Raw genomic sequence first — 13,770 nt, 5'->3', positions numbered from 1 at the left:
TAAAATTTGTTTTATTTTAAAATCTTAGCTGACCTTTACTCTTAACTTGCACTTTGTTGGCATAACCTTTGAGAATCCAGGGTTGCTTTCACATTTAAATGAGTGACATAGCAGCTAAACATTTACCAGAAAACATGAACAGTTTTAAGGAAGAAATAAAGAGTTAAATTAAAGTTGTTGATAAGACATTCAATATACCAATTTCAGACCTAGACAAATCTATGGAAAGGTAAATAAGAATTTAATTACATGAACAGATTTTTAGAAAAGTTAAATATGATAGGGCTCTGGTTATTATTGAAAGTTGTATACATGTTCTCAGTTACTCATGATACATTTACAGAAACTGATTACATATTAAAGTATAAAAACATCACCAAAATGCAGAAAAGCAGAAATACTAAGCATATCCTTTACTGAACACAATACAATAAAAATTATATTCAGTGAAAGACTTTTGAAGAAACCATTAAAAATTAGAAACTAATTTAATCCTAAAAAATTCATGAATTGAGGGAAACTTGGTGGTTTAGTAGATTGAGAGCCAGGCCTAGAGACTATTCAAACTTGTCTTCAAACACTTCTTAGTTGGGTGACCCTGGACAAGTCATCTAACTCCTATTGCCTATCCCCTACTGCTCTTCTGCTTTGGTACCAATACACAGTATTGATTCTAAGATGGAAGAGAAAGGTTTTTTAAAAAACCAAAATAATGAATCTAAGAACAAATCATAGAAACAACAGATAATTTGATTAAAGAAAATGGCATCAATGAGACAATATATTAAAGGTTTTGTAATGTAGTGAAAGCTTAAGTAACAATTCATATAGTCTCTAAAGACTTTCATCAACAAAAGAGAAAAAACAAATCAATGCATTGGACATAAGAATGAAAAAACAACAAAAAAAAAAACTAGAAAAACATTAAACCAAAAATCGAAGCTCAATTCCAGAATAGAAATCCTGAAAAACAAAGAAGAGATTAACCAAACTGAAAGCAAAAACAATAACATTAATATTTACTTCATAAATAAAACTAAGAATATGGGTTTTAGAAAACCAGTAAAATAGAAAAAATCAGTACCTAGTCTGATTAAAAAACCCAAATTATTAGTATCAAAAATTGAAAAGAAGTTACAGCAAACGAATATGAAATAGAAAAATAAAAGAAATTTACTAGAAATTCTGTTGTCCAATTCTATGGCAATAAAACTAGCAAAGGAATTAAGTGAATATTTACAAAAATATAAAATGTTCAGATTAACAGAACAGGAAATAGATAATTTAAGTAATACAATTTCAGAAGAAACTGACCTTGACTTCTCAAACTTTTTTTGGTTATAGACCCTTCTGGCAGTCTGCTAAGGCCTATGGAAACCTTAGAATTTTTTTTTTAAGTGTATAAAACAAAATATACAAGATTATAAGGAAACCAATTACATTGAAACAAAAAACGTAAATTTTCCTTTCGAACTTCATAAATCTGCTGACATATATCCACATGTCCTTTGTTCCTTAGATCCTAGGTTAGAAACTCCTGTCATAAATCAGTTTCTCTAATCAATACCAAAGCAAAAATTTTAAAATTAAAATATTAATAAAGAGGTTACAGCAACACATCAGAAAGATGTGTTCTTTCTGTGACCCTGTGATCAGGTCATTTATGTACCAGGAATGCAGGTTGGTTCATTATTAGGAAAACTACAGACATAATAGGCTATACTAATAACAAAAACAATCAAAATCTTATGATCTTATTGATAGATGAGAAGTCTTTTTTTTACAAAGATCAATAGCCATTTATATTTAAAACATCAAAAAAACCAGACATAAATGGACTTTTCCTTAATGTGCAAATAGCATCTATTTCAAACTAAAAGACATCTTGACTAAACAGAATTAATAATTAAAATGACACAAAGAGAAGTCACTTGGGTGGAAAGAGGAACACATGAATTTCTTATTCTTTTTTCAGGGGGATTTCTTTTTTAAATTCATTTATTTATTTAATTAATTTAGGATGTTTTTTAATGGTGACATGATTCGTGTTCTTTCCCTCCCCTCCTCCCTTTCCCCTCCCAAAGCTGATGAGCAATTCCACTAGGTTTTACATGCAATCATTGTTCAAAACCCATTATTAATATTTACAATAGAGTGATCATTTAAGGTCAACATCCCCAATCACATCTCTGTTGAGCCATGTGATTAATCATGTTTTTCTTCTGTGTTTCTACTCCCAAAGGTTCTTCTCTGGAGGTGGATAGCATCTTTCTCATAAGTCCCTCAGAATTGTCCTGGGTCATTGCATGCTGCTAGTAGAGAAGTCCATTACATTTGATTGTACCACAGTGTGTCAGTCTCTGTGTACAATGCTCTCCTGGTTCTTCTCCTTTCACTCTGCATCAATTCCTGGAGGTCTTTCCAGTTCACTATTCCTTTCAGTTTGTTTAGCCATTCCCCAATTGATGAACAACCACAGATGAATTTTAAAGGGAAGCCAAACATGTTCTTATTCAACATGGGTTTGAGATTAACTATTGAGGATGTACCCAAGAAAATATATATGAAATCATCTACAAAATTTTCTTGGAGAAATAAAGACAAACCTAAATAATTAGAGAAACAATTAATTGCCTACGAATAGGTGCAGGCAATATAATAAAAATGACAATGCTATATAAATTAACTTACTTATTCAGAGCGATATCAATCAGACTCTAAAAGGAATATTTTATAGACCTAGAAAAAAATAATAAAACTCATATGAAAGAAAAATGGTAAAGAATGTAGGAATCAGAAGGAAGTCTATCACACCAGACCTCAAACTGGTCTAAAACAAAGCAATAATCATTAAAATAATTTGGTCCTCCTGGTTAAAAAATAAAGAAGTTAATCAATTGAATGGATTAGAATATGTGACATGTAGAAGCAAACAAACACTTTAGCGTGGTGTTTGGTAAACCCAGACCCCAGTTTATAGGTTAAAAGACTTACTATTCAATAAATATTACTCAGAAAACTAGTCAACAATCTGGCAGAAATTAGATTTAGACCAATACCTCATATTGTATCCCAAGATAAGCTCCAAACACTCAGTACTTTCTCTTTTATGTTTCTCTTCAGGGAATTCAGTTTCTTATAGAAAATGACTTGCTGCAGAGTACCCCAGAAGACATAGCCCAATTCCTTTATAAAGGAGAAGGCCTAAATAAAACTGTAATTGGGGACTATCTTGGTGAAAGGTAAGAGAATGAGAGTCTTTTTTTATTTTTCCAGAAGTATATTCCCTTCATTGCATATCTTACTTCAGGTTCTGTATAACATAATACATTCTGTCATGGATTCTGGGATAGATACTGCTTTTTTTTTTTTAAACCTTTACCTTCCATCTTGGAATCAATACTGTGTATTGGTTCCAGGGGTAAGGGCTAGGCAATGGGAGTTAAGCGACTTGCCCAGGGTCACACAGCTAGGATATGTCTGAGCCCAGATTTGAATCCAGGACCTCCTGTCTCTGGGCCTGGCTCTCAATCCACTGAGCTTTTAAGAGTTATTTTTGCTCTCTTTTGGCATTAAAAAAAGTTATCAATAGTTCAATCTATTAAATCTAATGACTCTTAGAATCTACTCCCAGCTATGTCCCAGGACCATGGGCAGATTGTTTTTTCTTCTTCATCCTTAGGTGAGTAAGAGACATTATGGATGAACTAAAGGGTGCCCTTTAGAAACTTTTGCTAAAAAGGCTTCAATAAGACAAATGTTGGTGTTCTTTTCTGTCTTAGAAAGCTTTGTAATCCTGTTTAGTCATTTGTCTAAAAACAGAAATTTGTGGTGATTACCACCAAGATTTTTAGTATTTTCCCTTTTCATTGAAGAATCTCCTTGAAGATGGTAGGACATAATGTTTTCATGAACATAAAAAGTAGGTTTAAAAAATATCCCCCCCCCCCCAAGATTGGTCTGAATATTTCTAGTCTTTTTATTAAAAATACTTTTAGCATAAGTTAAACATGTTTTTATGAAGATTATAGAGCAAGCCCTGTATAACATGCTCTCAGTGCAATAGTAGTGGTTATCTCACATTAATCTTATGGCATTTGTATAACTGGAAATTAAATTAATTGTACATAGCAGATGTATTATTATCTTTAAAATGATGTTTTTATGCATAATCTCACAGTTCCAAACTACGAATAAAAATAGATTTTACTTTCAGGTTCCCTATATTGACTATTTACTAAAGTAAAACTAAATTGTATTGTACTGTAAAATAAGTTTTCAAAGTAAAAATTCTCTTAGGTCTAAAGAATTATCAGGATCTTTTCTTTAACTGCTAGCTCCCTAAGAAGCTCCTCAAAGTCCCATAAAAGTTTTTTAGCTTCAGAATAAAATCATTCAAAACATAGCATTTCACTAATGTCAGTGGCATAAATATATACTTTTGGCTGAGAAAAGACCTGCCTCTTCCATTTTTTTCCCCTCTAAGGAGCTTCTTCTAGGCCTTCCTGTAAATGGTTATAATGAGGGAACCATATCTAAAACTATTACTACAAAATAGGCTGACTTAGGTACTGAATGGAAATCCAATATGGTTGTGGTTTGGATGCAACTGTGAAGTCAGAAAGGGAGAGTCAAGGTAAAGAAATCTTCTGTCTCAGCTAGAGGAAGAGATAAGAGATAGAACTGATACCTATTAAGTTGTCTAGTTCTTAGCTGCTAATAGGAAGAAGAACAGGATGCGAGCCATGTTTTGTTCTATATAGCTAATATATCTTGCATCAAAATTTTTGTTAGCTGTGATATGAAAGGAGGGAATAAATGCTCATAGCACCTTAATTTTGGTGCATTTCTTTTAGGACCAAGTGGAATAGGTAGCTTTTAGAGATAGTTGATTTAAGAGAGATCCTTCTTAGAGACTGCTAATTATTCTGGAAATGCTTATTCAAGCTTTGTTTGCAGAGTTCATCTCTCTATTCCCCATTTATTCAATTTTTCTTCCTTTTAGTCTTGTGGTATATATTCTTGGAAGAGATGCATTAAGCAAACCTTAAAAGGTGAGAGCTGGTATCTCTAATTTAAAGAAAAAGTAAACTCCTAAAATATGAAATCTTACCCATTTTGTCTTCCTTTTGAGTCTAATATGCAAAGAACAGGAATTCTCAGCTAGAAAGTAGAACTGGGAACCCAAGGGCATTTAGGGATATTGGATACTTCATTTCTGTGGAACTGCTGAGAAACAAATAGACAAATCTGACTTTTATACTGTAAATTCAGCTTTACAGAACCATATGAATCTCTGATGCTGTGGCTAAAATCTGGTTTCTGCTACATTTCCTGTAGTACACAGGGAAAGACTCCATTACCCTTGTTTCTTATATACTACAAAGCACATTTTAAGTACTTCTGTCCTTAGAGACATCCCAGCTGACAGGAGGCCTTTAGATCAATTATAGGGCCGAACTTTCAGTGTTTCTGATATAGAGATTTTTTTTACATTCCCCTTTTATAGAATAACTTCTGAGAAGACTCCCTTGGGGAAATGTCTGTCAGGTCATGCAGAACTCTAAACCACAGAGTTAACAAGCAGGATAGAGCCCCCAAACAACAGCTTTAAAACCAACATAAAGCAAAAGTGAAGCCCTGTGCAGTGTTAACGGTAATTATACCAATAGAAGCAGAGACATCGAAATGTCTTTGTGAGACACTAGGGAAGAGTCTTATTTAAATAACATTAGCAGAATTCTAGATACATTTCCCTCACTCCCTATAAAATTGTTTTAACACTTTTAAGGCATTCTACTTTATTGTTATTCTAGATGAATTAGATCATTATTTTGTTCCTTGATATAGTTTGTGTAGTATTTCCAGAAAAGTATCTTGTGTGTACTCAATAATTAGCAAGCACTCTATTTTAAAATGTTTATGCCTTATCTGATGTTCTAATGAGCAACTTACATGATTTTCTGCTGTTAAAACTATTTGAACTTGAATTTTATAGCCTATATCTCTTCCTTATTGCACCAGACACTGTATAGCCTTTAATTAAGACCCATTCCTTCTTTGACATAGAAGTGGATCTGCAGCATTTTACTGCTATGATGTATCTGCAACATGCCATAATTGCTATGATCTTAAATGTAAGGTGCCATCTTTGGCCTCAGGCTACAGTGTTAAGTTGAAAATCTAGTTGAGTCACCTGGTTGCTGTTCCACTCATTTATTTTTTGTCACATTTGCATAATTCCATAGTTATGACCCCATCTTGTTAAAAAAATTAACTTTAAGATGTTTCTCTTTTAGAGGTTGATTCACTTCAGAAAAGTTTCCTAGCAATTAGGGATTTAGAGGACTCGGGCATTGTCAATGCTTCATTTATACCAACTTCTTATCTGATCAAAGTGCAGTTATTTTTAATGGGAAAATAACATTGAAAACCATGAAAACCAATACTTTTGAAAAATATTTGTGAAAGTTTTTGCTTAGTGAATAGAACATTTTTTTTTTCATTTCTTTCCTACTGTAAGACGCACAGAAGTATTCTTTCAAAGGAAAAAAGGTGAAAAGTCTTAGAACTATTTTCTCACCATTCTTTCCTAGAGATGAATTTAATATTAAAGTTCTTCAAGCTTTTGTTGAACTCCATGAGTTTGCTGATCTCAACCTTGTACAAGCTTTAAGGTAATATGTTATTATATCTTTAAATTATTCCAGTTGCAATATAGTAAATTTTTTCTTTAGAATTTCACTTTATCTTCAGTTTTGAAGTGAACTGTGGAGATTAATACTGGGAAAAAAATCTTTATATTTCTTTTTTTTGGTTATTGATTTCACATAGGAAGTGTGAAAATATGTATGGTAACTAGGAAACTTGTATTAGGGAACAACAGATACATGAAGTAGTGCGCTCCACCAATGTGCTTTTTTGCACTGTTTCAGTTTATCTTCCCTAAGGAGCTAGTTTATTTCCAGGCAGTAGCTCACGTTTCATAAAGACTTTTGCTCCATATGACCAAAAATGTAATCTGCGCTAAAAGGGAAATCATCCAAGATCTGTGTCCTGTTTATTTTTAATATTACAAAGGTTCCTAAGATCACTGCTTCATTTCATGCCAATTGCCATTTAACTATCAGATACTAACATCCATTTAACTTCTACTGATATAGTGTCTGAATTCATTTTGGAGATTAAAGCATTTTTGTCACCTAGTCCCTGACCCTCTCTCCTCTCCCCATCCCAAACTCTCTAAAGCATCAGTCACCTCAATCTTATAATTTTAGTTGGAAACTCTCTGTTGATTTTGATAAAAGTTGACAGTTTTTCATTGTTATTTTTTTTTTCAGCCAGGGCTTTCCATTCAACTCAACAAACATTTATTTTGTACTTACTTTGTTCCAGGCAAGGGAGTCAAAGTGTTATCATGAATAGAGAACTGGTCTCAATATCTGAAAGGCCTGGGTTCTAGTCCTCACTCTGACATATACCAGCTATATGACTCTAGGCAAATTATTTAACTTCTCAGTGCCCAGGAAACTGTCCAAGAATATGTTAGTTGTTGACAAGATGTCAATCAATGTGAACTTCCTATATCAGTGAAATAATAGATCCAGTCAGGAAAAAAATATATAGGCCCAGCACCATTTTAGAAGTCAGAAATACAGAGACAAAGACAAAACAGTTCTTGCCTTCAGAGAGCTTACATTCTGCTGGAATACCTTCCTATACTGGCTTTAATGCCACCTTGACTTTTGAACTTTAAGGTTATTATGAGTACCTTAAGAGCAGAGCCATAATAAAGTCACTTTTCAGGAACTGAATAGATTTCTGAAAGCATCAGAGTTCCCTTATCTGGAGAAAATAAAGCATAGAAGGGGGAAAATAGTGTAAACAGTTGTTCACATGGCAGAGAACCATTAGTTCTACAAGTTACCTGCTATACCAAAGGGCATCCAGACCCTAGAGTGCTTTTAAATTTGATATTCCTTCCTTTACTCATACTGCCATCTCTAGTACCACTAAAAGCACTGTATGTCCTGTGTTCAAAAATGCATCACGGCCCCTAGTATGTGCTGTGTCATCCACATATTTTTAGCATTCACTGTATTGTCTGGTGGATGCTTTTGTTTTGGGGAAGAAGCACAAACTGAACCCTCCATCAGGGTTTGCTCCCAGGCATCAGAGGCCCTGACAAAGGATCCTGCTGTCACTGGTGGCTCTGCCTCACCACTGATGCTTTGTGTATCTGTGGAATATATACAACCTTCAAGTGGTTCTTGGGCGGCAAAAACTGTATAATTGATTTATTCTAATAGTTTGCTCTCTTTGACCAACTTCCTGTGCCCAGTTTGTTTTTTTTTCACCATGATCATTCACTGAGCACCATCTTTTCCTTGCTTTAATTTTACTTTAGTCAAAGGTTTGAAATACTGGTGCTCACTTCCTTCTGATATATTTGTGCCCTTGTTCTTGAACAGATTGAGCTTGGGGGCTTGATAGTGCCCTGAAATACAATGGTTATATGTAGATACTTTCCTTACTGAATTCAGTTTCGGGAAAAATGAAAATCTTGCAGAGAATCAAACAAATCAAGCCCGGTGTTTGAAAACACAAATCCTTGAAAAACTTTCCCACTTCAGCTCTTACTTCCTAGAGTATATTCATTTAGAACCCAATGTCCAACAGCTTATTAGCCTCTTGGACTATTCTTCATTTGTTTGTTTTTTGGATAAAAGCCTGGAATCCTTGAACTGTTAGAACAGGGTTTTTTTTTTCCCCCCTTCTATTTGGTTACATTCTCTTTTCTTGTGCTGCCTCTCGTTAAAGCTGGTGAAGCACAATAATGGTAAGGTGTTTGGATTGTATGCCCTCATTACATTTCCTTGAAAATGAGCATATTATTTCTTGTGCATGTTATATTGCTCTCTATTTCTTCCTCTGATGAATCAGTGCTAGTGGCATCAGCAGAAAGAATTATCTTTTTTGTTTTTTAGTTTAATCATTGTTTGCATTACTTTTTCCTCGTTTCTGATGGCCAAAAGGCAGAACCTTTGTATTTTTATTCTACAATGCAGGCAATACAGTTATCTGTGGATTAGGTTAGGAAATAGAGTTTGAGGGCCTGAATTCAAATGCTATCTCTGATGCTTACTTACAAATTTTAGCAGGTCAGGTAAACTCTTGGAACCTCAATTTCCTCATCTGGGGTTGCTTGGTGGCCTCCAAGATCCCTCTCAACTCAAGATACATAGTCCTCTGATTAGCTTAATGGAGTCAGAGTTAGTGAAAAACTCATTCTAATCCAAAATCCAAATTTAGCCATTCATTTCAAACTCGAAGGAACATTAATCCTGGGTTAAAGGATTTATGGAAAGGTATAAAAAAGAATCAGAAGGGTTAGGAAGTCATAAACAGGTTATGGTCTATACTTCTGGAGTGAGGCTGCCCACATCAATTAAGTGTCAAGGATACATTGAAGTAAAAGTTACAGTTCCTTCCCTGACCTTTCTACCAGAGAAGCTACCCAGCTATATCCCAATTATGTATACCCTCTTTGGGAAATGAGAGAAAAAAAGGGAAGCATGAGCTCTAGACAAACCATAGACTGAATAATTAATCCCCCTCTCCTTATACTTGGATTGGGCTACACAAGTCCCGCACCAGGTATGTGCATATGTATTTTTTAAGTCTTTTCCCAGGCATGTTTGTATGTTTATTTTTCTAAAAATTTCAACAGGATCATTCACTACTTTGTGTTTTGTGTGTGTTTGTGTGTGTGTGTGTGTGTGTGTGTGTGTGTGTGTGCGCGCGTGTGTGTATTTTTAATCAGGCAGTTCCTGTGGAGTTTCAGGCTTCCAGGGGAGGCTCAGAAAATTGATCGCATGATGGAAGCTTTTGCTTCACGCTACTGTCTCTGCAACCCTGGAGTTTTCCAGTCTACAGGTAGTATTTTTTTAGACCTTCCTCTCAATTCCCTATAAAAGTTCATATAACTCAATATAGAACAGACTGAGCTAAATTTAATTCAGCAATACTAATCTGTACCGTATGGCTCATAAGTGAAGCTCAGAACTCCAAGTTCAGTCTTGAGGGTTTCTTACATGAGTCTTTGACTCGTAACTTTTTAAAATTAATTTTTGTTTTTATTGTCACACAAAACACACTTCCATATTATTGGTCATTGTTATAAGAGCACACTCATATAACCAAAACCCTAAAATAAAACCATAAACAAACTGATGTGAAAAAACAACCTCAACAGTTCTTTCTCTGAAAGTGGATAGCATTCCGCGTCCTAAGTCTTTCATGATTGTCCCTCTTCTACTATTCCCCCTACTAAGAGTAGCCAACTTTTCACAGATAATCATTGTCCAGTATTGCTGTTATTGTGTACAATGTTCTCCAAGTTCTGCTTATTTCACTCTGTGTCTGTTCCTACAGATCTTTCCAGCATTTTCTGAAATCATCTTGTTATTTTTTATAGCACAATAGAATTCCATCACCAATATGTATCACAACTTGGTTCAGCCATTCTCCAATTGATGGACATCCCCTCAATTTCCAGTTCTTTGCCACTACAAAAAGAGCTGTTATAAATTCTTGTGGAAGGTAGTTCCTTTCCCCTTTTTTTATTATCTCTTTGGAATACAGACCCAGTAGTGGTATTACCAGATGAAAGAGTATGCACAGTTTTAGAGTACTTTGGGCATAGTTCCACATTGTCCTTCTGAATGGTTGGATCAGTTCACAACTCAACCAACTTAGTGTCCCAATTTTGCCATATCCCCTCCAACATTTACCACTTTCCTTTACTGCCATCTTGGCCAATTTGATAAGTATGAAGTGATACCTCAATATTGCTTTCATTTGCATTTCTCTAAGAATGATTTAAAATATTTTTTTCATATGATTACTGATAGTTTTGATTTCTTCATCTGAAAATTGCTTGTTCATATCCTTTGACCATTTGTTTGACTTGTGTCTTCACACAGTTTCCCTGATCATATCAGGACCAGCTTTTGTCTAGAATGCCATATACAAGAAAAGGGGAAAAACCCTTGGCTTCCATCCAAACACTCAGACAGAAAATATCAACTAAAGCATACATTTTTTTCACTCAACAGAAAATTCAAAGGACTTGTATTTAGATCCATTAGCAGTAAAGTTGATTCCCCTTCCCCAGTGATGAGCCTCTGCTTTTTTGTGGAAGAAAAAGTCAGCACCCTGCCCTTTCAGCATAAGCTAAATTACTCTGTCAGAGAAAATATCTATCTGATCAGAGTTGAGAGAAAGAGAAAAAAAAAGAGACAGAGACAGAGAGAGAAGGAGAGTGAACACCAAAAGGTGGAATTCCTTTTTGTTTACTGGAATTCAAAAGGCAGTGTGGTAGATAAAGTGCTGAATTGGAAGGAAAGAACAAAATCAAATCCTGCCTCAGACACTAAATGAAATGTCTTAGGGAAAACATCCTTTCTCAGCCTCAGTTTCTTCATCTTGAAAATGGGGATAACAATAATGCCTACCTTCTAGGATTGTTTTGAGGATTAAAGGAAATAATGTATGTAGAGCACATTGAACATTTTAAAGTGTTATTTAAATGCTAATTAGTATTATTTCTACTTATAATTTGTAGTATTCATAAATGAGGCAGAATTCCAAGTTAAGATTAAACCTGGGTACAAGGTTCAGTTTTAGGTTTGGTCTATCAAACATAATTACAGAAATGGTCATGTTGAGAGGTGCACCACTGAAGATGATTGAGATTCTTTGAATTCTTCAGTATAGCCAAGGGAAGGGAACTAGAAACTTAACTGGATTAATAGAGATGTCTGTTTTTCAGTTGGTCACCATTCTTATCTATTTTCAGGATTCCTCCCTAAATTATGACTTAGTTGTTTTTTTTTCCCTTTAGAAACTGGTTAGGCCTAAGATGAGAACCAGAAATGCACCCCCCCTTTCCCATGAACTTCCTTCTCCTTAGGGCCTATACAGCCCTCTGGAGTGTACTATTGTAGATGAGTACCACCTCCACCTCCCCCACCTTCAATGCCTTCTTCTCCTACATTTATAGAGAGAATTACTCAGGGTTGCCAGAGAGTCATGCAACCAACACTTGTGGTAAGCCTCATCTTCCCAGGGACTTGTATAGAATTCTAGAAATTGAGAGTTGGAAGGGACCTCAGCAACTCTACAGTCCAAACGATACACAAAAGGAAACCTATAATTTTTCCAGGCTATTAGCACTATCCTGAGATTAGAACATATCCTCCCACTACCCAACACCACCATTGAAGTAAAGACCTTGATCAAAATCACTAGAGTCAATCCCAATTCTGCATGCAGGTCACATCATTAATGAAGGACAAAGTCTGGGTTTGCCCCTGCTTGTCATGGTTTTATCTTTGTTGCCCCTAGTTTCTGATCCCTGCAGTTCCAACTTGAGCCAGGTTCTTGGCCTTGGTTCAAGAACTCCTTGCTAGCCTACTATTGCTTCTGTCCACTGACATCCTTGGAGCCATATGGTTCTCCAGATGAGCCATGATTGCATTGGCTTTTCTCCAAGGAATTGAGTTCACGTCTGTGTCTCTTCCCCCTCTTTCCTTTCACTGGTTCATTTGAGTGCTTGTATAACCTGTTAAAATCTAATCTCTGTATATGTAAAATAGTTATGAATTTCAATCAGTTAGAGCTTCATCAAAGGGGCTGTGAGAACTTTATGCTAAATTTAAGGACTTTGTGTCTTATGAAGGAGTCATAATAGAAAGGAAAATTTACCAAGCCCCTTCTACCTTTGGCTTGTCTGCTACACATTATGCTAGTCTCAGAATAGATTTCACATGTCTAAAATGATATATCATTGAAAGGAAACCAAAAGTGCTAACTTATATATATATAATGTATATAATATATACATTGAAAAATATTACTGATTATAGACCATGAAGGTTTTAGAGAAGCCAGACTTGGCCAGCACTTTGGGGTAGGGCTATGCCCACTGAAAGGATGGTCTCTACAGATTCTTTTTTTCTTTTGAACCAAACAGATTATAGAACCTTGACTTCCAATCTTATGTTCCATAAGATATAAGGATGGAATGTGTCCAGTTGAATCAACCCTTTGGAATTGATATTCCCCTGAGCTCTCTGCAACATTCTAAGAACTGTGTTTTTCTATTAGACTGGGCCTAACAAAGAGGAAAAAGCCCATAGAATCAACCTGTTTGCTGTAACTGGTCGCCATCTAACTGGCCAAAAAGAATGCTCTTTCTTGTTTGAAACATAACTAAGACTTGTAAATGATTTGATTTTTCTGCCTATGTGGCCATTTAAAGCTGGCTGCTAACTTTTCTCCAGCCTTCCATTGTAGCTCAATGATGTCTCTGGTTTTCATTGGACTTGTTTCAGATACATGCTATGTGTTGTCTTTCGCAATCATCATGCTAAACACCAGCCTCCACAACCACAATGTGAGAGATAAACCAACAGTGGAGCGATTTATATCTATGAACCGAGGCATTAATGAGGGTGGAGATCTCCCTGAAGAATTACTGAGGGTAAGTTGTATTAGAACTGTGAAAATATAATAGCTTAAAGTCAGGTCCTTTCTGTGTGTCTCTCTTACCTTTAGAAAAAAAATTCAACTGTTCCCATTTCTACTGTAATTGTTAATGTTCCATTACTTAAAAAGAAATTTAGCATATAATTAGCACAACTATCCTCAGTTTCTAACTATTCTTTATTTTATATTCAATTTCCATGAGCTGATAAAAAAAGAGAC

The 13,770-nt window shown here is 35.1% G+C and overlaps 1 protein-coding gene across 2 annotated transcripts in view; it reads left to right on the top strand.

Annotated features, from left to right (window-relative positions):
• CYTH3 (cytohesin 3) overlaps positions 1 to 13,770 on the top strand; it is a 164,248-nt gene that overhangs the window by 134,614 nt on the left and 15,864 nt on the right. For both annotated transcript variants that reach the window (XM_007498259.3, XM_056804361.1), the window contains exons 5-8: positions 3,124 to 3,242; positions 6,597 to 6,677; positions 9,824 to 9,936; positions 13,398 to 13,546. In XM_007498259.3, coding sequence (XP_007498321.1) covers positions 3,124 to 3,242; positions 6,597 to 6,677; positions 9,824 to 9,936; positions 13,398 to 13,546 — 462 coding nt within the window. The remainder of the gene's footprint in view (positions 1 to 3,123; positions 3,243 to 6,596; positions 6,678 to 9,823; positions 9,937 to 13,397; positions 13,547 to 13,770) is intronic.

The sequence above is a fragment of the Monodelphis domestica genome, chromosome 7 (assembly GCF_027887165.1).
Source record: "Monodelphis domestica isolate mMonDom1 chromosome 7, mMonDom1.pri, whole genome shotgun sequence".
Classification (NCBI taxonomy): domain Eukaryota; kingdom Metazoa; phylum Chordata; class Mammalia; order Didelphimorphia; family Didelphidae; genus Monodelphis; species Monodelphis domestica.
Note: the sequence above shows the minus strand (reverse complement) of the source record. Positions and strands in the feature narration are given on the sequence as shown.